General features: G+C 44.6%; 1 protein-coding gene across 1 annotated transcript in view; it reads left to right on the top strand.

The window, feature by feature from the left end:
• Positions 1–25,936, top strand: part of wdr32 (WD repeat domain 32) — a 101,714-nt gene that overhangs the window by 7,396 nt on the left and 68,382 nt on the right. Inside the window, exon 2 of the mRNA XM_060851474.1 lies at positions 17,941–18,054. Coding sequence (XP_060707457.1) covers positions 17,941–18,054 — 114 coding nt within the window. The remainder of the gene's footprint in view (positions 1–17,940; positions 18,055–25,936) is intronic.

The following is a 25,936-nucleotide window of genomic DNA, read 5'->3' as shown; positions in this document are numbered from 1 at the left end:
GTGAGTGGAGTGGGTTCTTTTTTCATTATATGTTTTATTGAGATCTGTCTCTTGATTAAACTTTAAAAATCTAAAACATAGTGACTAAGTTAGTCTGGAGCAGTTTTTCAGAGCAGTAAGACGGTGCTAGTTTCTAAGTGTGTAAATTGTTAAGAAGCAAAGATGGCCTTTAGTAGAGTGGTGTGTTCTTCCTGTCAGATTAGGGAGAGTTTCCATGTTACTGACTATTATGTCTGCAGGAAGTGAATTTGGTTGCGAATACTATTGGATCACATGGATTGGTTGGAGTGGCAGTTGGAAGCAATGAGGGGGTGTGATGGATGGCAGTTGTAGGAAGGGAGAAAAACTGCAGATACAGTTAGGTTGATGGGTTATCTCTAGGAAATATAGGCGAGGAAGGCAGGTCATGCAGAAGTCTTCTGTGGCTATCCACATCTCAAACAAGTATACTGTCTTGGAAAATGTTGAGGGTGATGGACTCTCGGGAATGTAGAAGGATAGCCAGGTTTCTGGTACCGAGACTGGCTATAATATACATCAGGTTCCAGGTGATGGATTGTGATTGGGCACTCTCTAGTTAAAGGCACAGACAGATGTGTCAGCAGCCAACAGTGAGAAATCGGAATGGTGTGTTGCGTTCCTGGTGCCAGAATAAAGAATATCTTCTCACAGAGGGTGTTGTTTGAATGGAATGAGCTATCATAGGAAATGTTGGAGGTTGGTACAGTTACAACATTTAAAAGGCATGAATAGGTATGAATTAGATATGAATGGGAACAGTATAAAAGGATATGGGCCAAGTCCTGGTAAATGAGACTGGATTAATTTCGAATACTTGGTCAGCCTGGACGGGTGGATCAAAGGATTTGTCTTAATGCTGTGTATCTCGATTCTGTACCCTCATAGAGTCATATTCTCAGAGTGGGGAGGGACTAGCAGGAGGTCATTATACGCATTTGAATTAATTGATATAGGAAGAGCAAAGGATGAGATTCTGAGGAGAGAATATAGGATGTTAGGCAGAAATTTAAAAAATAGGTCCTCGGGGGTAGTAATATCTGGATTACTCCCAGTGCCACGAGCTAGTGAGGGTAAGAATAGATGGATAGAGCAGATTCATGCAGGGCTGAGAAACTAGTGCAGGGGAGAAGGATTCACATTTTCCTGCTCTTTCGATGCTGCCTGACCTGCTGTGCTTTTCCAGCACCACACCCCTGACTCTAATCTTTAGCATCTGCAGTACTTACTTTCGCCTACCTGATCAGGCATACCCTAGAACTCTGTAGGAAGCTAGGGAAATGATTGCCGGTCTCTTGCTGAGACATTTGTATCATCAGTAGCCACAGATGAGGTGCCAGAAGACTGGAGGTTGGCTAACGTGGTGCCACTATTTAAAAACAGTGGTAAGGAAAAACCAGGGAATGATAAACTGGTGAGCATGACATCGGTGGTGGGCAAGTTGTTGGAGAGAACCTTGAGAGACAGGATTTACATGTATTTGGAAAGGCAAGGATGGTTAGGGATAGTCAGCATGGCTTTGTGCATGGGGAATCATGTCTCATGACCTTGATTGAATTCTTTTAAGGAAGTAACATAGAGGATTGATGAGGGCAGACTGGTGGATGTAATCTGTATGGACTTCAGTAAGGGGTTATGTTGTGAATTTGGGTAGAGTACATTTAGATTTGGAGATAGAATTTGGTGTTTGTAAAGTGCTGGGGGTGGAGTATTGCATGGTCCCTTGAAAAGATCATGTGCATTTTCTGTACTTAGAAATTTAAAACGCATGTTTGTGAGCAGCAGCTTGAAAGTTTGTGAATGCACAGAGAGCATGCAAATTGAAACACTTGTATTGAAAGGCTGTACAGTTAACAGCTGCAAATGTGTTGCTGGTCAAAGCACAGCAGGTTAGGCAGCATCTCAGGAATAGAGAATTCGACGTTTCGAGCATAAGCCCTTCATCAGGAATAAGAGAGAGAGAGCCAAGCCGGCTGAGATAAAAGGTAGGGAGGAGGGACTAGGGGGAGGGGCGATGGAGGTGGGATAGGTGGAAGGAGGTCAAGGTGAGGGTGATAGGCCGGAGTGGGGTGGGGGCGGAGAGGTCAGGAAGAGGATTGCAGGTTAGGAGGGCGGTGCTGAGTTGAGGGAACCGACTGAGACAAGGTGGGGGGAGGGGAAATGAGGAAGCTGGAGAAATCTGAATTCATACCTTGTGGTTGGAGGGTTCCCAGGCGGAAGATGAGGCGCTCCTCCTCCAGCCGTCGTGTAGTTGTGTTCTGCCGGTGGAGGAGTCCAAGGACCTGCATGTCCTCGGTGGAGTGGGAGGGGGAGTTAAAGTGTTGAGCCACGGGGTGATTGGGTTGGTTGGTTCGGGCGGCCCAGAGGTGTTCTCTGAAGCGTTCCGCAAGTAAGCGGCCTGTCTCACCAATATAGAGGAGGCCACATCGGGTGCAGCGGATGCAATAGATGATGTGTGTGGAGGTACAGGTGAACTTGTGGCGGATATGGAAGGATCCCTTGGGGCCTTGGAGGGAAGTGAGTGTGGAGGTGTGGGCGCAAGTTTTACATTTCCTGCGGTTGCAGGGGAAGGTGCCGGGGGTGGAGGTTGGGTTGGTGGGGGGTGTGGATCTGACAAGGGAGTCACGAAGGGAGTGGTCCTTGCGGAACGCTGATAGGGGAGGGGAGGGAAATATATCCTTGGTGGTGGGGTCCGTTTGGAGGTGGCGGAAATGGCGGCGGATAATACGTTGTATGCGCAGGTTGGTGGGGTGGTAGGTGAGAACCAGTGGGGTTCTGTCTTGGTGGCGGTTGGAGGAGCGGGGCTCAAGGGCGGAGGAGCGGGAAGTGGAGGAGATGCGGTGGAGGGCATCGTCGATCACGTCTGGGGGGAATCTGCGGTCCTTGAAGAAGGAGGCCATCTGGGTTGTGCGGTGTTGGAATTGGTCCTCCTGGGAGCAGATGCGGCGGAGACGAAGGAATTGGGAATATGGGATGGCGTTTTTACAGGGGGCAGGGTGGGAGGAGGTGTAGTCCAGGTAGCTGTGGGAGTCAGTCGGTTTATAATAGATGTCTGTGTTGAGTCGGTATAACAGGCCAGACAACAGTTTTTAATGAAGATAACAGGCTTTTGAATTTAGCCAATCAATTTGAACCAGGTGTTTAGAAACCAAAAGCCTAGTAAATTTAAATCTGAAGATTTTGACAACATAGGACCAATTCTATTGTAAGAAATATTGATATGTCATCATGGATATAAAGAGAAGGGAACAGTTGGACAAAGACTCCAGAACTATCTGCCATCCACTAGAGCTAACGGCCCTCCACTTTTGAGAATTGCTGGCTTTCACAGCCTCCTGTATATCTTGGAGAAAGCACCATCTAAGTAACAGTGATACCAATGGCACAACTCGTTATTATTCCTGACAGGAGAATTGACGGAGAAGGCACAAGACATAGTGTAAGACATGTAACTTGGCTGTAGTTTCAAGAGTCCAAATTCTACTTTTTTCATGAGTGGGATTTGTATTTATTTGAACAGCATACCATTAGAGTCTTGCTTTATTCAGGAATAGTTAGTAGTTAGAAGGGATTTATTTGGTTTGTTAATAGTTCAGTTAATTTGTTCACTGTTAGATAAATAAATTGTTACTTGTTGATTTTAAAGTGAGTGTCTGGGATTTATTCTGTTTATCCACAGGAAGTTGCTGAAAAGTAGTGCTAAATACATTTTTTGCACTGTTTTTACAGATTATAGGACCAGGTGCTCCTGTTTAAGTGTTTTGGTTTAGTTCTGAAACGGTGGGGCAGGGTGGGGGTTAACCTCCGCTTAATGACATTTGATGAGGTTCCTCATGGTGGACTGATTGGAAAGGTTAGATCACATAGAATAGAGGGAGAACTAGCTATTTGGATTTAGAACTGGCCAAGATAGATGACCGGGTGATGGTGGAGGGTTGCTTTTCAGACTGGAGGCCTGTGATCAGCAGTGTGCCAAAAGGATTGGTGTTGGCACCACTTCTTTTCATAATTTATATAAATGATTTGGATGTGAACATAGGAGGTGTGGGTACTATGGGTACTTTGACAGTGAAGAAAATTACTTCAGAGTACAATGGGATCTTGATCAGATGGGCCAATGGGCTGAGGAGTGGCAGATGGAGTTCATTTCAGATTTGTGTGAGATGCTGAATTTTGGAAAGGCAAATCAGGGCAGGGCTTAGACACTTAATGATAAGGCCCTGCGAAATGTCGCTGAACAAAGATCTGGGAGTGCAGGTTCATAGTTCTTTGAAAATGGAGTCCCAGGTAGATAGGATAGTGAAGAAGGTGTTTGGTACGTTTGCCTTATTGGTCAGTGCATTGAGTATAGGAGTTGGGAGGTCACTTTGGGGCTGTACAGGATATTGGTTAGATCACTATTGGAATACTTTGTGCAATTCTGTGTCCCTGCTATTGGAAGAATGTTGTGAGGTTGGCATGATTACAATATTTAAAAGGCATTTGGATGGGTACATGAATAGGAAGGGTTTAGAGAGATATGGGCAAAATGTGGACAAATGGGAATAGATTAATTTCGGATATCTGGTCGGCATGGATGAGTTGGACCGAAGGATCTGTTTCTGTGCTGTACATTTCTATCGCTCTATGGAGTCCCTTGCCTTGCTTGTCCTGCTGAAGTACAATCACTTCATGTGTATCTAGATTGAAATTCATTTGCCACTGATGAGCACATCTGACCATCCTGAAATCTAAGGCTATACTTCTCACTATTTACCATCTCACCAATTTTTGTATAATTGACAAATTTACTGATCACTCCACCTATAATTGTTTATACATACCACAGCAGCAAGGGCCCAACAGAACAGCATTGGACACATGCTTCCAGTCACAAAAACATCCCTTAAACCCTGCTTCCTGCCAGTCAGACAGCTCTGGATCCAATTTGCCAAATTTCCTTCAAACTTTTGGGCTCCTAACTTTTGTTATCATAATGCTGTGAGGGATCTCATCAAAAGCCTTAGTGATATCTAAGGAGTCTCTGGAAATGCATTGCTCTGGGTGGCACTGTGGTCAGTGGTTAGCATTACTGAATCTCACACCAGGGACTCAGGTTCGATATCTGCCTCAGGGTGACTGTGCAAACTCCATACAGACATTCTCCCCTTTTCTGCGTGGGTTTCCTCCCACAGTCCAAAGTTGTGCAGTTTAGGTGGATTGGTCATCGAAAATTGCTCATAGTGTCCATGTATGTGTAGGTTAGGTGGATTAGTCATGGGAAATGCAAGATAATGGAGTATAGTAAGAGTGGATCTGGGTGGGATGCTCTTCGAAGGGTCAATGTGGACTTGATAGGCCAAATGGCTTCCTTCCACACTCGGGGTTCTCTGATCTACACACCTGATCACATTTTCAAAAAATGCAATCATGTTGATCAAACATGACCTCCCCATGAAACCGTGCTGATAATTCTTGATTAATCTGTCTCTTCAAGTGCAGATTAATTCTGTCCCTCAGAATTCCTTTCAGTATTTTCCCCATCACAGAGGTTAGCCTGACTAACTTAGGTCCTAGCTCCCAGCCTTGCCGGATTTTCACCATCCCTCCAGATCTCCCCCTCTCTGAGGATGAAAGATCAGTCCTCAGCAGGGGCCTCACCTTCATTCCCCTACGCCCTCGGATTAATGAGTTCAACACGCGGCGAGATATTGAACAATTCTTCCGCAGCCTTTGCCTCCATGCCTACTTTCACAACCAAGACTCCCGCCCACCCTCTGACGACCCCTTCTCCCACCTCCAACACACCCCATCCACCTGGACACCCCGTGCTGGCCTCCTACCCGCCCTCGACCTCTTTATAGCCAACTGCCGCCGTGACATTAACCGACTCAACCTGTCCACCCCTCTCACCCACTCCAACCTCTCACCCTCAGAACGTGCAGCCCTCCACTCCCTCCGCTCCAATCCCAACCTCACCATCAAACCCGCAGACAAGGGAGGCGCGGTGGTAGTTTGGCGCACTGACCTGTATACCGCTGAAGCCAAACGCCAGCTCGCGGACGCCTCCTCTTATCGCCCCCTTGACCATGACCCCACCTCCCACCACCAAACCATCATCTCCCAGACCATCCAGGACCTCATCACCTCAGGGGATCTCCCATCCACCGCCTCCAACCTCATAGTCCCACAATCCCGCACCGCCCGTTTCTACCTCCTGCCCAAAATCCACAAACCTGCCTGCCCCGGCCGACCCATTGTCTCAGCCTGCTCCTGCCCCACCGAACTCATCTCCCAATACCTCGACACGGTCCTGTCCCCTTTAGTCCAAGAACTCCCCACCTACGTTCGGGACACCACCCACGCCCTCCACCTCCTCCAGGATTTTCGCTTCCCCGGTCCCCAACGCCTTATTTTCACGATGGACATCCAGTCCCTGTACACCTCCATCCCCCATCACGAAGGACTCAAAGCCCTCCGCTTCTTCCTTTCCCGCCGCACCAACCAGTACCCTTCCACTGACACCCTCCTTCGACTGACTGAACTGGTCCTCACCCTGAATAACTTCTCTTTTCAATCCTCCCACTTCCTCCAAACTAAAGGAGTTGCCATGGGCACCCGCATGGGCCCCAGCTATGCCTGCCTCTTCGTAGGATATGTGGAACAGTCCATCTTCCGCAACTACACTGGCACCACCCCCCACCTTTTCCTCCGCTACATCGATGACTGTATCGGCGCTGCCTCGTGCTCCCACGAGGAGGTTGAACAGTTCATCAACTTTACTAACACCTTCCATCCCGACCTGAAATTCACCTGGACTGTCTCAGACTCCTTCCTCCCCTTCCTAGACCTTTCCATTTCTATCTCGGGCGACCGACTCAACACTGACATCTATTATAAACCGACTGACTCCCACAGCTACCTGGACTACACCTCCTCCCACCCTGCCCACTGTAAAAACGCCATCCCATATTCCCAATTCCTTCGTCTCCGCCGCATCTGCTCCCAGGAGGACCAATTCCAACACCGCACAGCCCAGATGGCCTCCTTCTTCAAGGACCGCAGATTCCCCCCAGACGTGATCGACGATGCCCTCCACCGCATCTCCTCCACTTCCCGCTCCTCCGCCCTTGAGCCCCGCTCCTCCAACCGCCACCAAGACAGAACCCCACTGGTTCTCACCTACCACCCCACCAACCTCTGCATATAACGTATCATCCGCCGCCATTTCCGCCACCTCCAAACGGACCCCACCACCAAGGATATATTTCCCTCCCCTCCCCTATCAGCGTTCCGCAAGGACCACTCCCTTCGTGACTCCCTCGTCAGATCCACACCCCCCCACCAACCCAACCTCCACCCCCGGCACCTTCCCCTGCAACCGCAGGAAATGGAAAACTTGCGCCCACACCTCCACACTCACTTCCCTCCAAGGCCCCAAGGGATCCTTCCATATCCGCCACAAGTTCACCTGTACCTCCACACACATCATCTATTGCATCCGCTGCACCCGATGTGGCCTCCTCTATATTGGTGAGACAGGCCGCTTACTTGCGGAACGCTTCAGAGAACACCTCCGGGCCGCCCGAACCAACCAACCCAATCACCCCGTGGCTCAACACTTTAACTCTCCCTCCCACTCCACCGAGGACATGCAGGTCCTTGGACTCCTCCACCGGCAGAACACAACTACACGACGGCTGGAGGAGGAGCGCCTCATCTTCCGCCTGGGAACCCTCCAACCACAAGGTATGAATTCAGATTTCTCCAGTTTCCTCATTTCCCCTCCCCCCACCTTGTCTCAGTCGGTTCCCTCAACTCAGCACCGCCCTCCTAACCTGCAATCCTCTTCCTGACCTCTCCGCCCCCACCCCACTCCGGCCTATCACCCTTACTTTGACCTCCTTCCACCTATCCCACCTCCATCGCCCCTCCCCCTAGTCCCTCCTCCCTACCTTTTATCTTAGCCTGCTTGGCTCTCTCTCTTATTCCTGATGAAGGGCTTATGCTCGAAACGTCGAATTCTCTATTCCTGAGATGCTGCCTGGCCTGCTGTGCTTTGACCAGCAACACATTTGCAGCTGACTAACTTAGTTTCCTGGTTTATCTTTCGCTCCCTACTTGAATACTACTACCACATTGGCTGTCCTCCAGTTCTCTCAGACTTTTCTTGCGGCCAGAAAAGAATTGAAAAATATTACTGGTACCCTAGCTATTTCCTCACTTGTCTCACTGAATAATTGATTAGAATGTTGATATATACAAGAACAAAAACAAACTTACCTTACATTTCCCTACTGATCAGCAATCAATCTTACCCTTAAATATACACAAGCACTCTGTCCTACAGCTCCCTGTGGAAAGGAATTCGGGCCACTTAATTCTGAGACTATGTGAAACAGTTCAAGACTCTCCCTTGAGGTGTAACATATCAGCATTTACTCTGTCAAGCCACTTAAGAATACACTATGTTTCAATGAGATCACCTTGTATTCTTCTTGACTGCAGTGAATAGAATCCAAATTAATTTAGCTTTTGCTCATAAGGCAATCCCTCCGTACCAGGGATTGTTCCAAAGAACCTTCTGTGAACAGTCTCCAATGAAATATGTTTTCCTTAAATAAGGAGACCAGTACTGCTCTTAGTACTCCAGGTGAGGTCTCACCAGCACCTTTGTACAGTTGCAGCGAGACTTCCCTAGTCTTCTGCTCCAACTCCTTGAAATAACGGTCAACATTCCATCAGCTTTCCTGTAACATAATATGAAATAGGACTAGGAGCAGGTTGTTCAGCCCTTGAGTCTCTTCCACCATTAAGTAGGATCATGGCTGATCTGGCATCCCTTATATCCACCTTCTTGCCTTTTCCCCAGAACCCTTGATTTCACTTGAACAATAGTGTTATATAGCATTGAAACAGACAGTTCAGTCCAATCTGCCCACGCTGACCAGATATCCTAATATAATCTCATCCCATTTGTGTCAGCATTTGGCCCATATCCCTTTAAACCCTTCCCATTCATATACCCATCCAGATGCCTTGTAATTGTACCAGAGGTGTTCAAAGTTTGGGAGAAGATTTGTAGCCCGGGTGCTCGTTGTTGTGGTTCTGTTCACCGAGCTGGGAATTTGTGTTCAGATGTTTCGTCCCCTGTCGCGGTGACACCCTCAGTGCTTGGGAGCCTCCTGTGAAGCACTTCTGTGATCTTTCCTCCGGCATTTGTAGTGGTTTGAATCTGCCGCTTCCGGTTGTCAATTCCAGCTGTCCGCTGCAGTGGCCGGTATATTGGGTCCAGGTCGATGTGCTTACTGATTGAATCTGTGGATGAGTGCCATGCCTCTAGGAATTCCCTGGCTGTTCTCTGTACCGGCCAATGCAGCGGACAGCTGGAACTGACAACCGGAAGCGGCAGATTCAAACCACTACAAATGCTGGAGGAAAGATCACAGAAGCGCTTCACAGGAGGCTCCCAAGCACTGAGGATGTCACCTAGACAGGGGACGAAAATCTGCAACGCAAATTCCCAGCTGGGCGAACAGAACCACAACATTGTATCAGACTCCATCACTTCCTCTGGCAGTTCATTCCATACATGCATCACCCTCTGCTTGAAGAATTTGCATCTTTTACATCTTTCCCCTTTCACCTTAAACCTATGTCCTCTAGTTCTGGACCAATGCGCCCCCCCTCACACCGGGAAAAAAAACCTTGGCTAGTCACCCTTTTCGTGCTCCTCATGATTTTATAAACCTCTGTAAGGTCACCCCTCAGCCCTTGAGGCTCCAGGAAAAACAGCCCCAGCCTCTTCAGCCTCTCCCTATTAGCTTAAACACTCCAACTTTGGCAACGTCCTTGTTAATCTTTTCTGAACCTATTCAAGTTTAACAACATCTTTCCATTAGAGGGGGATCAGAATTGAACGCAGTATTCCAAAAATGGCCTATCCTGTACAACTGCATAATGACATTCCAACCTCTATACTCATTACACTGACCAATAAAGGCAAGCATACTAAATGCTTGCTTCACTATCCTATCTATCTGCAACTCCAATTTGAAGGAACTATGAACATGCACTTTAAGGTCTCTTTATTTGGCAATACTCCCCAGAGTCCTCCCATTAATTGTATAAGTTCTGCCCTGATTTGCATACAAAGATGTAATACCTCAAACTTATCTAAATTAATCTCCATCTGCCACTCCTCGGGCCATCAATGTTCTGTTGTACTCTGAGATAACCTCCTTCACTGTTCACCACACCACCAATTTTAGTGTCATCTGCAAACGTACTAACCATTCTTCCTATGTTCACATCCAAGTTATTTATATAAATGACCAAAATCATACTGCTGGTCATAGCCCTCCAGTCTGAAAAGCAACCCCCCACCACCACCCTCTGTCTTCTTCCTCAGTCCAATTTTGTATCCAAGTAGTTGGATCTTCCTGGATTCCATGTGATCTAGCCTTGGTAAACAATCTATCTGCAGAACCTTGTCAAATGCCCAATTTAATGTTTGGTGCAAATTGGGCTATGTTACATTTACTTACTTCCTCCAAGTCATTAATACATATTATAAACAGTATTGGAGTTCCAATCCCCCAACTGCTCCTGCCCATTAGTCAGTTCTCTATCCATGCCAATACGCTACCTCCAACACGATGGGCTCTTATTACTTAAACTTTAGTCAGATACCTTGTCAAATACCTTCTGGAAGTTCAAATACAACACAACTACTGGTTGCCTTCTATCCATTTTGGTTGTGACTTCCCTAAAACTCTAATGAGTTCTTCAGACACAGTTCCCCTTTCATGAAGCCAAACTGACTGTGCTTGACTATATTATGTTTTTCTAAATGTTCTATTATGACTTCCTTATTTGATTCCGATATTTTTTCCCACAATAAGGCTAATTGGTTGAAGTTACTCTCTTTGACACCCTATTTAAAAAGAGAATCATCCTGGAATCTTGTTTGTGGCCACTGAAATGCCTATCTATTCCCCTTATAATTGAACCCCCTGTAACAGTTGCATTCCACAATTTGTCCTCCTGTCCCAGGTATCAGAGCCAGCAATGATTCAATGAAATTTGGCTGTTATCAATTTCCCCTGAGAGGCTATATCCCCCCCAACGATATGTCAGTTTTGCAGTTGAATTGCCGCAGGGATTCCTGCATTGTCTCCTTAATTTTCTTAGTCTGCCTTGTTGGTATCCATTCCCTTTCTGCCTGTGGAATCTGTGACGACGACCACTACCACCCAACCCCCCCAAACACACACACACACACACACACACCCCACAAAAAGAAATCTCAGTGCATCATATTCACAATACTCTTAGCTTCATGCCAGTCCCACAGTGTTCCCAGCCCCTGCTTCAGCTCTGAAACCAGGGCTTTGAGGAGCTGTGGCTGGAGTTGGAGATACTTCTGCATTCATGTTGGCCTCACCACTGGAAATATATCTGGCTTCCCACATAAAGTAGGAGGAGTCAGCCATGGCTTTGAGCTCTCCTGCCATGACTCACTCCTTTGGATTAAAGCTTTAATGGTTTCTTAAAGTAAAATAACATCAGTTACTTTATGGTCCTTTTTTCTTTGACCTCATTAAGGCAGAATGTAGCCCTTACAAACTATAAACTACCAGACTCCATAAACAATAAGCAATAGTAGTATAGATAGTTGTTTACCTGTATTCACCCAGTCAGTAGCTTCCATTGCCGTAGATCATTTTTGAACCCTGAAGTCACCTTTGAGTGAAGGTATTGTTAGATTGCTCTTTTGAAAGTTTTTCTGCTGCTCTGTTCAGCTGCTCCTTGCCAGATTTGTGCTCTCTCTGACCAGCTGTTCTTTAAAGTTGCCCTTTTCCCTTTTGTCCTAAGTTCCCTAAGACTTGAATTTTGTGTTAAAGGGACGTACTCACCAATGAGAGGAAAGGAACGACTGATCACCACCACCTTCTTCCACCTAACTCCCTGTTTTACCAATGTTACAGTGTAATGCAACATTCCAGTTCATTGGGCATCACTGGAACTTCTTAGCGAGAATCACATGACACCAGGTTATAGTTCAACAGTTTTATTTGAAATAAGAAGCTTTTGGAGCACAGCCCCTGATGAGCTTTGTCCATCCCAGTCCAATACCAGCACTTCCATAATATTTCTTCTTAGTGATATCTAAACATTTTTGAAACAAACAGATAAGTTTTGCATGTTTCTTGCTTTTAGAAGTTTTCAGTTGTTGGATTTTGTTTTCGTAGAATAGATTAGATTACTTAGCGTGGAAACAGCCCCTTGGGCCCAACAAATCCACAGGCAATTTAGCATAGCCAATTCACCTAACCCACACATTTTTGGTCTTGGAATAGAATCCCTACAGTGTGGAAACAGGTCATTTGGCCTAACATGTACACACCTACTCTCTGAAGAGCATCCCGCCCAGACCTGTTGTCCCGTTTCCCTCTTCAGTCGAAGCAAAACGCTCACAGAAAGAGTAGTTTTACCTTCTTTTATTCAAGGCCCGAGAGAGAGAGAATGATCACTCGTGTGCAGGGACATGGGTTCCCAGTCTTCTTTCAAACAACAGTTTCTTAATGAATTAAATAGTCATTTTACAGGGAGGAGCATCCAGATATGGCAATTACATATAATAGGGGAACCTCGATTATCTGTATGAGTTGGGCAGGCACTATTTCGTTTGGATAATTGATTAAATGCCTTTCTTCTGGGGCTGTGAGATTTTAAAGCCTGCTCCTTGTTCAGGAACATGCAGCAGTACAGCGCGTGAGCCCCCACCTCCAATATTGCCCACTGCCCCTGTTGACCACCTCTGCTCAAACCCCATCAAACACTGTCTGCCCCCCAACCCGGTCCAAGACCGCCCCCTGCCCCACAGCACAAAGCGTGCAAGCCCTTGCCCCCAATACTGCCCCCCCGTCCAATCCCACCCCCGCCCCAACACTGTCCAACACCAACCCACTCCCCAAACCCGTCCAATACTGTCCCTGTCCCCACACATACACACACACCCCCTGACTCAGCCCCACCCAACATCCGATTTTCCAATAATTGGTATTTGGATAATCGAGGTTCTTCTGTAATTGGGTGATGGTTACAATCAGCGAGTAGAGATTAAGCCTTCTATTGTTATTCAGTGAATGTTCTTAAACTTGTTAACTGAATTTGTATAATAGATACTGTTCCATTTGTTAACTGATCTTATATACTGAATGCTTCCAATATTGTTCAATAGTTCTACATAATGACTGCTTTTCCAACTTGTTAACCCATTACCCTTGCCTCCAGCACCCCTTTGTTAACTGCATGTTCTTATCTGATCTGAGTCGTGCTCAGCTGAACCTCTTGTGTCATAATACTCAGAACTCAACTCTTTCCCTACCTACTTATACCCTCTATACATTCTCAGACACATCCACCTACCCTAGCCCTGTGGCCTTGCACTTCCCATGGCTAATCCACCTAGCTTACACATCCCTGAACACTATAGACAATTTAGCACTGCCAATCCACCTAACCTGCGCATTTTGAAATGTGGGAAGAAACCCACACAGACGTGGGAAAAACATGTGAACTCTACACAGATAGTCACCCAAGGCTGAAATTAAGACCATAAGACATAGGAGTGGAAGTAAGGCCATTTGGCCCATCGAGTCCACTCCGCCATTCAATCATGGCTGATGGACATTTCAACTCCACTTACCAGCATTCTCCCCGTAGCCCTTAATTCCTTGTGACATCAAGAATTTATCAATCTCAGCATTGAAGACATTTAGCGTCCTGGCCTCCACTGCACTCTGCGGCAATGAATTCCACAGGCCCACCACTCTCTGGCTGAAGAAATGTCTCCGCATTTCTGTTCTGAATTGACCCCCTCTAATTCTAAGGCTGTGTCCACGGGTCCTAGTCTCCTCGCCTAACGGAAACCATTTCCTAGCGTCCACTCTTTCCAAGCCATGTATTATCTTGTAAGTTTCTATTAAATCTCCCTTAATCTTCTAAACTGCAATGAATACAATCCCGGGATCCTCAGCTGTTCCTCGTATGTTAGACCTACCATTCTCGGGATCATCTGTGTGAATTATTGCTGGACACGCTCCAGTGCCAATATGTCCTTCCTGAGGTGTGGGGACCAAAACTGGACATAGTACTCCAAATGGGGCCTAACCAGAGCTTTATAAAGTCTCAGTAGCACAACGGTGCTTTTATACTCCAACACTCTTGAGATAAATGACAACATTGCATTCGCTTTCTTAATCACGGACTCAACCTGCATGTTTATCTTTAGAGAATCCTTGACTAGCACTCCCATGTCCCTTTGTACTTTGGCTTTACGAATTTTCTCACCATTTAGAAAGTAGTCTATGCTTTTATTCTTTTTTCCAAAGTGCAAGACCTCGCATTTGCTCACGTTGAATTCCATCAGCCATTTCCTGGACCACTCTCCCAAACTGTCTAGATCCTTCTGCAGCCTCCCCACTTCCTCAGTACTACCTGCCTGTCCACCTAACTTCGTATCATCGGCAAACTTCGCTAGAATGCCCCCAGTCCCTTCATCCAGATCATTAATATATAACGTGAACAGCTGCGGCCCCAACACTGAACCCTGCAGGACACCGCTTGTCACTGGCTGCCATTCCGAAAAAAGAACCTTTTATCCCAACTCTCTGTCAGACAGCCAATCCTCAATCCATCCCAGTAGCTCACTTGAACACCATGGGCCCTCACCTTGCCTCAGCAGCCTCCCGTGTGGCACCTTATCAAAGGCCTTTTGGAAGTCTAGATAGACCACATCACTAGGTTTCCCTGGTCTAACCTACTTGTCACCTCCTTCAAAGAATTCCAACAGGTTTGTCAGACACGACCTCCCCTTATTAAATCCATGTTGACTTGTTCTAATCAGACTCTGCTCTTCGAAAAATTTAGAAACCTCATCCTGAAGGATGGATTCTAGAATTTTGCCAACAACCGAGGTTAAGCTAACTGGCCGATAATTTTCCATCTTTGGTCTTGATCCTTTCTTGAACAAGGAGGTTACAATAGCGATCTTCCAATCATCTGGGACTTTCCCTGACTCCAGTGACTTTTGAAAGATCTCAACCAATGCCTCTGCCATTTCCTCAGCCACCTCTCTCAGAACTCTAGGATGTATCCCATCGGGGCCAGGAGATTTATCAATTTTAAGACCTTTTAGCTTTTCTAGCACTTTCTCTTTTGTAATGGCAACCATACTCTACTCAGCCCCCTGACTCCCTTTAATTGTTGGGATATTACTCATGTCTTCCACTGTGAAGACTGACGCAAAGTTCTCCTGCTATTTCCTTATCTCTCATCACTAGGCTTCCAGCATCAGTTTGAAGTGGCCCAATGTCTACTTTTGCCTGTCGTTTGTTTCTTATGTATTGAAAGAAACTTTTACTATCATTTCTAATATTACTGGCTAGCCTACCTTCATATTTGATCCTCTCCTTCCTTATTTCTCTCTTTGTTATCCTCTGTTTGTTTTTGTAGCCTTCCCAATCTTCTGATTTCCCAGTGCTCTTGGCCACTTTATAGGATCTCTCTTTTTCTTTAATACATTTCCTGACTTCCTTTGTCAGCCATGGCTGTCTAATCCCTCCCCGGATAATCTTTCTTTTCTTGGGGATGAACCTCTGTACAGTGTCCTTAATTATACCCACAAACTCCTGCCATTTTTGCTCTACTGTCTTCCCTGCTAGGCTTTGCTTCCAGTCTATTTTTGTCTGTTCCTCTCTCATGCCCTCATAATTACCTTTATTTAACTGTAACACCATTACATCCTATTTTGCCTTCTCTCTTTCAAACTGCAGACTGAACTCTACCATATTATGATCGCTGCTTCCTAAGTGTTCCCTTACTTTAGGATCTTTAAACCCATGTCCCGAGCGCCTTATGGCAGCAGTGCTAACCACTGAACCACAGTGCTGCTTTTCCTAAGCTTTTTCTACAGCCCTGACTTCTTAGAGACTGAACACCTGTCACTCAGCAATAAGTAACTTCTTCAGACCTTTTTTCTCCTAATACTCTTAAGTGTTCACCTGAATCTCTACTTCAAGGCTATAATTGCATATTAAAAATGCATGTATCAAAAAACTTCAGACCTGGTGCCATTCTCAAGAACAGAACTACACCTGTAACATACAATCACAAATAAAAGCAAATATAAAACTGTACATGGTGCTATATACTTCAGGATCAAAGTTTACAAATATTAATACATCATGAACCTTTACCACAATGTTAATGACCTGAATCTTGGTGCATTGGGGACAATTTCAAAATTTGTTTATGATCTAAAATTTGGAAGCAATATGAACGGTGAAAGGACAGATTGATGGACTGATTGGGCACATAAGAGATGAAGCTCATTACAGTGAAATGTTAAGTGGTTCAGTTTGGTAGTAAGAATATGAATAGAATATAAAATAAATTGCACAATTCTATAGGCAGTACAGGAGTGGAGGGACCTGGAATTTTATAAGCATAAAAATTAAAACTGGCAGGACAGGTTGAGAGAGTAGGTTAAACATCCTAGACCTTGTTCATACAGGCAAAAAGTATCAAAGTAAATGAGTTGTGTTAAACCTGTATAAACATAGAAACACAAAATAGGAACAAGAGCAGGCCCTTTTGGCCCCTGCAAGCCTGATCCGCCATTTAGTTTCAAGCTGGCTGATCATTCCATTTCAGTATTCTGTTTCCATTTTCTCCCTTTTCATCCCTTTATCTTAAGATAGATATCTAACTCCTCCTTAAAAACATTCAATGTTTTGGTCTCAAATGCTTTCTCTGACAGAGAATTCTACAAGCTCAACATTCTCAGGTGAAGAAAGCTTTCCTCATCTCAGTTCTAAATAGCCTAAACCACATCCTTAGATTGTGACCCTTTAGTTCTGGATTTTCCACTCATTGGGAACATCCCTCCTCCGTTTATTCTGTTTAGTCATGTTAGAATTTTATAGGTTTCTAAAATGCTGGTTTAGACTTAACTGGAGTGTGGCATCAATTCTGGGTACATCGCTTTAGGAAGGATGTGAAGACGTAAGAGATGGCACAGAAAATTCATGAGAATGATTTTAATAATGATAGGGAGATTTAAGCAATCCTGGATTGACATGGATGATTTTGGGATATTGTAAGGGGACGAGCTGAGAATAGTTCACACGTTGACGTAACATTGAGGGCCGAAGGGCCTGTTCTGTGCTGCATTGTTCTATGTTCTGTGACTTCAGCTGTATAGGTAGATTTGAGAAATTTGGACTATTTTCCTTGGAGAAGAAAATGTCAAGGTGAGACTTAATAAAGTATTCAAATTCATGAGGGGTGTTGATAAAACCAGTAAGGAAGAACTGTTCTCATTGGTAAAATGATTGAGAACCAGAGTGCACAGATTTAAAGTCATTTGCAAAAGAAATTAGTGATGTAACATTTCTTTCCACTCTATGGTTTGCTTGGGATTGCACCACCTGAATGTGGTGGAGGCAGATTCATGTGAGATACTCAAGAGAAAATTAGATAATTATTGAGAAGGAAGTGTGTGCAGGGCTATGCAGAAAAAGCAGTTAGGGTGACATTCAGTAAATTGCTAAATTGGTTCCTTCTGTATTGTAGCGGATCTGAGATATTCCAACCATTCATATAAATGATGACCAGCTGCAATTTTAGTTCTGCTGTGAGCCGCTGAATGGATAGCAGTTCTGTTAAGGTTCCTTGATGCAACACTTGGTCAATTGCCACCATGATGTTGAGGGCAATCACACTCATCTTAGCTAGCAGTAAAATGATAAATAAACATTTTGCACTTTTTAAAAATTATTAAAATATCAAATATACTAGTCAAATATCATTTACAGTTTGAAAATAAAAACTTATTTGATTTGTTGCTAAGTCTTTGTTTTGTTCCCGATGTAGGTCTGTGTTGACGGTAGCATGTGAGCAGACTGAAGTTCTCTTGTTTGACCCAGTATCTTCAAAACATATCAGAACTTTGTCTGAAGCTCATGAAGATTGTGTCAATAACATCAGGTCAGTTCTGCAGCAAGATTGCAATAACATATATTATGAATTTGGGTTTTTCTTCCTGTCATCGGACTCTAGCCGTACCCTGGTCAAGGGGCAAAATGCTGCATTTATTGGACCTCAAAAAAAAAGTTCAAGTGCAGAAAACACTAATAGGCCTCTCAACATCTGAAAAAACAATATTTTGGGTGTAGATAGACCCCTTTTTAAAAACATTTCCAAACACATTTTGGTAAAAGGGTATATCTAAAACATTAACTTGTTTTTCTCCATGGATGATATCTTGAACATTTCCAGCATTTTGTGTTTGTTTCTTATTTTAAACTTGGTGTTAAATCATGTTGCAAAGCATTTATCTCTCACTCTACCTTGTACCTATGTAATGAACCAATGTTCTTCAAAGTTCAGTGTCTAGAACATAAAGATGTTTTAGTAACATATTAAGCATTTTGCCAAAATATGTGTTTCTTTATATATGATAGTCTCTAATTTCTTGAGAAACAATGATATGGTTTGACTGCTGTTGCAAAATTAGTTTGCTCTAAGAATATGATGTGCAAGATGAAAGTGCTATGACCACCAAGTCCATTTGAGTTCAAACCCTCAATTAGCTAAATGAAAAACAGCCTTTGGCTGAAAGCTAATAGATCAGATAAGTTCATTACTTTCTCCTTTATTCCGACTGCATATAATAAGTTACCTTTGTCTAATCGACTGCTATCTTCCTTTCCCAAAGTTTTGTGCACTGAGGTCTTTCTTGGGTTATATTCTCTCCTGGTTGCCACACCCCTGCTGAGTCAGTTCAAACCCCTCCCCACTAGTAAGACACCCAGCAAAGAATTCAATCTCAGCACTGTTCAATCTGTCTGGTACAAGTGCCATCTGAACCAGAGGAAGCCCTAGTCTTCCAGGAATCTACAGCCTTCCCTCCAGCACCATCTTTCCAACCACACATCACACATCATCCCTATGGTACACGCCTGTCACCTGACAAAATGACTCATTTATTCCCATTCTTATTCTGGTTGGTCATCCAGTTCTCAATCCATGCCAGTATCTTATCCCCAAAGTCCTGTGTACTTTAAATTTTCCCAAAAGCCTCTTAAGTGGGACCTTTATTAAAAGCTATCCTCAAATTCAAATATCCACAGGTCTCCCAGTCCATTCTACTTGTGTCCTCAAAAGCTCCTGTAGGTTAGGTGAGCATCATTTCCCTCTCATATACCCATGCTGACTTTGTCTAATCCCATTAATGTTTCCAAGTGTTAAGGTTACTTGTCTTCTATTTCTGTCTTAAATATACTCAATTACGTAATGTCCACAGCCTTCTGCAGTGAGTTCCACAGATTCACCACATTCCAGCTGAAGAAATTCCTGTTTTAAAAGATCATCCCTTCAGTCTGAGGTTGTGCTCTTGGCTCCTCTTCTCGTGGATACATCTTCTCCACATCCACTCTATTCAGACTTCTCAGTATTCCAATGTTTTAATGAGATCACCTCTCATCTTTTAAACTCCAAGTACAGAACCAGATTCTTCAACTACTTTGTATGACAAGCCCTTCATCCTGGGCTCATTTTTGTAAACATCCTCTTGACCCCTTCCAATGTCAGCACATCATTCCATAGATATGAGGCCCAAAACTACTTAATATGCCACATGCAGTTTGACCAGATTCTTAAATCGCCTCAGCAATACATCTTAGTTTTGTTTTCTAGCCCTTTGGAAATGAATGGTTACATTGCATTTGCCTTCCTGTTATGACTCAGCTCAAACCCCTCTGTTAATTAAAACCAAACACCCAGAAAGGCTCGCCTCGCCTCACCTCGTATTCTGTTAAAATGTGTGAGTGAGTGACAGAACTAAATTCCACTACTTAAAGCAAAATAACCATTGATTTTCTTAATTCTAATAGTGAACACTAAAGAAAACTATTCACAAGTCCAAGTGCCCTTTTCCTTAACAACTTACTATTTGACCCCAACGCTATGAAAAATATGCTGTTCCAATAACACACTTATTAAGCATTACATTAACTTAATCTCAAGATGATATGTGTCTCAAGACTTTGGTGTCTTCACTCCTTCCAGCTGCTGATCTCACTGGATTGTCATCTTCCTTATCACTGCGCATATGTTTCACATGAAAAGGTACCTTTGATAGAGAATGTTTTCTAATTTCTTTGAGAGCAAGGTGTCAGATGGGCAGTTAGTTTGCTGACTGTACCGCAGTTGCTCTTCCTCTAATTTTCAAAATACCGGTTTATATACTCTTCCTTCTACACCCCCCACCCAGGTGTCAAAAGAATAAAATTCAAATTCCATTGGCTTCTGGAATCCTGGGCATAACTTAAACTAATTGGTTAAATTTGAATTGTTGTCAAAACAAGAACCAAAACTCAGACATCCATTTAACAGCCAATTGTTACTGTGGTTCTGTTCGCCGAGCTGGGAGTTTTTGTTGCAAACGTTTTGTCCCCTTTCTAGGTGACATCATCAGTGCTTCGGAGCCTCCTGTGAAGCGCTTCTGTGATGTTTCCTCCGGCATTCTGGTCTCTGTGGCTGGTCTCTGCCGCCTCTGGTTGTCAGTTGCTGTCCGCTGCAGTGGCCGGTATATTGGGTCCAGGTCGATGTGTTTGTTGATAGAATCAGTGGATGAGTGCCATGCCTCTAGGAATTTCCTGGCTGTTCTCTGTTTGGCTTGCCCTGTAATAGTGGTGTTGTCCCAGTCGAAGTCATGTTGTTTGTCATCTGTGTGTGAGGCTACTAAGGATAGCTGGTCGTGTCGTTTCGTGGCTAGTTGGTGTTTGTGGATGCGGATCGTTAGCTGTCTTCCTGTTTGTCCTATGTAGTGTTTTGTGCAGTCCTTGCATGGGATTTTGTACACTACATTGGTTTTGCTCATGCTGGGTATCGGGTCCCTTGTCCTGGTGAGTTGTGGGAGAGTGGCTGTTGGTTTGTGTGCTGTTATGAGTCCTAGTGGTCGCAGCAGTCTGGCTGTCAGTTCAGAAATGTTCTTGGTGTATGGTAGTGTGGCTAGTCCTTTGAGTTGCGGCATGTCCTCGTTCTGTTGTCTTTCCTTTAGGCATCTGTTGATGAAATTGCGCGAGTATCCGTTTTGGTGAATACCTTGTATAGGTGTTCTTCTTCCTCTTTTTGCAGTTCTGGTGTACTGCAGTGTGTTGTGGCCCTTTCGAATAGTGTCCTGATGCAACTTTGTTTGTGTGTGTTTGGGTGGTTGCTTTCATAGTACAGGACTTGGTCGGTGTGTGTGGCTTTTCTGTCTACCTTCGTGCTGAATTCTCCGTTCAGTGTTCTCTGTACCATCACATCTAGGAATGGGAGTTGGTTGTCCTTTTCTTCCTCTCTAGTGAATTGGATTCCTGCGAGTGTGGCGTTGATGATCCAGTGTGTGTTCTCTATTTCTGTGTTTTTAATGATTAAAAAGATATCATCTATATATCTGACCCAGAGTTTGGGTTGAATTTGCGGTAAGACTTGTTTGTTCTAACCTTTGCATTACCACTACTTCTATGAGTCCAGAGATGGGTGAGCCCATGGGTGTGCCGTTGATTTGTTCATATATTTGGTTGTTGAATGTGAAGGGTGTTGTGAGGCACAGGTCCAGTAGTTTAAGTATGCCGTCTTTGTTAATAGGTTCAACGTCCTGTTGTCTGTTCTGTATGTCCAGCAGGTTGGATATTGTTTCTCTGGCTAGGGTTTTGTCGATAGAGGTGAACAGTGCCATTACATCGAATGAGACCATGGTTTCTTCCTTGTCTATGTGTATATTTCTGACGATGTCCAAGAATTCTTGTGTTGACTGTATAGTGTGTCTGGATCCGCTGATCAGGTGTTTCAGTTTCTGTTGTAGCTCTTTAGCCAGTTTGTGTGATGGTGTTCCTGGTAGTGATACTATGGGTCTGAGTGGGATGTCTGGTTTGTGTACTTTAGGTAGTCCATAGAATCTGGGGGTGGTGTTGCTTTCCGGTTTCATTCTTTGTAGGTCAGACCTGGTTATCTGTCCGTTTTTTTTGTAGATTCCTCAGTGTGTTGTTTATACTATTTGGTGAGCTGTGGTGTGGGGTCAGACTCCCTCTTTTGGTAGGTGTTGGTATCTGCAAGTAGTTGTTGTGCCTTTTGGATGTAGTCTGCTTTGTCCAGTATGACCGTCATTCACCTTTGTCTGCTGGTAGTATGATTATGTTCTTATCATTTCTTAGTGTTTTTAGTGCTTCTTTCTCCTTGGTGTTGAGGTTGTGTGTTTGTCTTTTCCTTGTTATCAGAGGTACGATACTTTGTCTCACTGTTTGTTGTGACTCTTCTGTCAATCCATTGTTCCTGAGTGTGCATTCTAGTGCTGCTAGGAAGTCTGCTGTCTTAGCGTCCCTGTGGTTGTATTTGAGTCCCTTGGCCAGTATTGTTCTTTCTGTGTCTGTGAGCTGTCTGTGGGAGAGGTTTCTAACCCAGGTGTGCGTTGTGGTGTCCTCTTCGTTGTGTGTTAGTTTGGCCATTTTTTCTTTTAGTGCCGTTTTTTTGCGGTGTGTGGTCCTGTTCGGTCCTATGGTGACAGCCTGTTCTATGGTCCGGGTCCATTCCTGATTGGTGGTTTTTGAAATTAATGATTTTTGGCACACAATTTCTTGTCTGTATTTGTGAAGTCTTTTGTGAGCGTCTGTAATCATTACCTGGATCATCCTGAGTCCGTTCTGTCTGGCTGTGTCCCTGGCTTGTGGATTGTTGACTGGTGGTCTGTATCTGACACATGGTGGAAGGATTCGATTCTTTCGACATTCATTCGGGAACCGGAGTTGTTCGTATGTGGCGCTTAGGCGGTTGGCAAAGGATTCCCATTTCCTGGCTTGTCTTAGCTTCTCTCGCCCGTAGGTGTTCAAAGTTTGGGAGAAGATTTGTAGCTCGGGTGCTCGTTGTTGTGGTTCTGTTCGCCGAGCTGGAAGAACAGGTATACTGAAAAGCCACACACACACCGACCAAGTCCTGAACTATGAAAGCAAACACCCCAACAAACACAAACGAAGTTGCATCAGGACACTATTCGAAAGGGCCACAACACGCTGCAGTACACCAGAACTGCAAAAAGAGGAAGAAGAACACCTATACAAGGTATTCACTAAAAACTGATACCCGCGCAGTTTCATCAACAGATGCCTAAAGGAAAGACAACAGAACGAGGACATGCCGCAACTCAAAGGACTAGCCACACTACCATACATCAAGTGCATTTCTGAACTGACAGCCAGACTGCTGCGACCACTAGGACTCATAACAGCACACAAACCAACAGCCACTCTCCCACAACAACTCACCAGGACAAAGGACCCGATACCCAGCATGAGCAAAACCAACGTAGTGTACAAAATCCCATGCAAGGACTGCACAAAACACTTCATAGGACAAACAGGAAGACAGCTAACAATCCGCATCCACAAACACCAACTAGCCACGAAACGACACGACCAGCTATCCTTAATAGCCACACATGCACATGACAAACAACATGAATTCGACTGGGACAACACTACTATTGTAGGGCAAGCCAAACAGAGAACAGCCAGGAAATTCCTAGAGGCATGGCACTCATCCACTGATTCTATCAACAAACACATCGACCTGGACCCAATATACCGGCCACTGCAACGGACAGCAACTGACAACCAGAGGCGGCAGAGACCAGCCACTATAAATGCCGGAGGAAACATCACAGAAGCGCTTCACAGGAAGCTCCGAAGCACTGAAGATGTCACCTAGAAAGGGGACGAAACGTTTGCAACAAAAACTCCCAGCTCGGCGAACCGAACCACAACAACGAGCACCCGAGCTACAAATCTTCTCCCAAACTTTGAACATCCCAATAAGGTGATCATTCCTTTCTTAATTCTCAGTTCAACCCAAATAACCACCCTGGATGTATTTTCAGGAATCTCTTCCCTCAACGCAACTGTAATACTATCAGTTATCAAAAACACCACTCCCCCTCCTCTCTTGTATCTCTTTCTGTCCTTCCTATAGCATTGGTATCCTGGAACATTATGCTGCCAGTCCTGTCCATCCCTGAACCATGTTTTTGTATTGCTATGATATCTCAGTCTCATGTTCCTAACCATGCCCTGAGTTTATCTGCCATTCCTGTTAGGCCACTTCAATTAAACTACATTTATTTCAAAACATCAGTCTTACTTTGTTCCCTGCCTGCCCTAACTGTTTGACTTGCTTCTGTTCTCAACTGTACCAGTCTCAGACTGATCTCTTTCCTCACTATCTCCCTGGGTTCCCCCCTCCCCCATCCCACCCCACACGTACACGTACACGCACACGCACATGCAGAGACACACCTTACTGGTTTAAATCCTCCTGAGCAGCTCTAGCATATCTCCCTGCCAGTATATTAGTCCCCTTCCAACTTGGGTGCAATCCCTCCTTCTTGTACAGGTCACTTCTATCCCAGAAGAGATTCCAATGATCCAAAAATGTGAATCCTTCTCCCATACACCAGCTCCTCAGCCATGCATTCATCTGCTAACCCTCATGACCTCGCAACACCAGGAGTAATCCAGATATTACTACTCACGAGGATCTCCTTTTTAAATTCCGGCCTAACTCTCTGCATTCTCCCTTCAGAATCTCATTCTTTTCCCCTCCTATGTCATTAGTTCCAATCTGTACAATGACCTGCTGCTGGTCCCTCTCCCCCTTGAGAACATTTTGCACCCTCTCTGAGACATTGCTCCTGGCACCAGGGAGGCAACATACCATTCTGATTGTTTTGCTGCTAGCCACATAAATGTCTGCCTGTGCCTCAGACTAAAGATACCCCTAACACAGTTGATCTCTTGGAACCCGACGTACCCTTCATTGCATTGGAGTCAGTCTCGATGCCAGAAACTTGGCTGTTCATGCTACATTTCCCTGAGAATGCATCATCCCCTACATTTTCCAAAACAGCATACTTGTTTGAAATGGGGATAGTCACAGAAGAATCCTGCACTGCCTGCCTAACTTTCTTACCTTTCCTCGAGTTACCCCATCTATGTGACTGTATCTGCAACTTTTCTCCCTTCCTATAACTGCCATCCATCACACTTCCTTGCTCTTGCAAATCCCTCATTCCCTCTCTCTGTCTCCAACCGATCCATTCGATCTGATAGGATTTGCAACCAAACGGCATTTATTGCAGATATAATCCTCAGTAACACCCACCTCTGACAGGAAGAGCATATCACTCTACTCAGGCCATTTTTGCTTTTTTTTAACATTCAGACTCAGAAAATAGCACTCTTATTCCTCCAGGCTAACTTAATACTTATGGCTTACATTTTTAAGTTTAATCAAGAGACTCTCTCTCTCTCTCTCTCTCTCCCTCCCCTGCACTGCCTGACCATGTGCTGCCTTTATCTCTCCTCTCCTTTTAAAAGTGCTGTTGTTTTGACAGTTTTTCTCTGAATTTGAACCCATTTCTCCCATACCAATTATTTTTGGACCATGTGTTTACCTCTTTAGTTTTGTTGACCTTGTAGTCATGGCTCAGGTAGTAATCCAGACATTTTATTTTTTTGGTTCTGCTTTTTAATTTAGCTCAGAGCTATGCATGTTCCCTCACCAGAACCTCTTTCCTCTTTCTATCAATCTTGTTAGTACCTACATGAACTACGGCAAGCAAATCCTTCTCTTCCCAATCCATGTTTCTCTACAGCCCAGGTGAGATAGCCTGAACATGGGCACCAGCCAGACAACACAGCTTCTGGGACTCTTGATCCTGGCCACAGAGAACTGTGTGTATTCTCCTGTCTGCACTATCCTCAATTACATCCTATGTTTCTCTTTTCTCCCCCTCTTAGAATGGCTCCTGTACCACAGGTCAGTTTGCTCATCC

The sequence above is a fragment of the Hemiscyllium ocellatum genome, chromosome 36 (genome assembly GCF_020745735.1).
Source record: "Hemiscyllium ocellatum isolate sHemOce1 chromosome 36, sHemOce1.pat.X.cur, whole genome shotgun sequence".
NCBI lineage: Eukaryota > Metazoa > Chordata > Chondrichthyes > Orectolobiformes > Hemiscylliidae > Hemiscyllium > Hemiscyllium ocellatum.
This window is presented reverse-complemented; position numbering and strand designations above follow the sequence as displayed.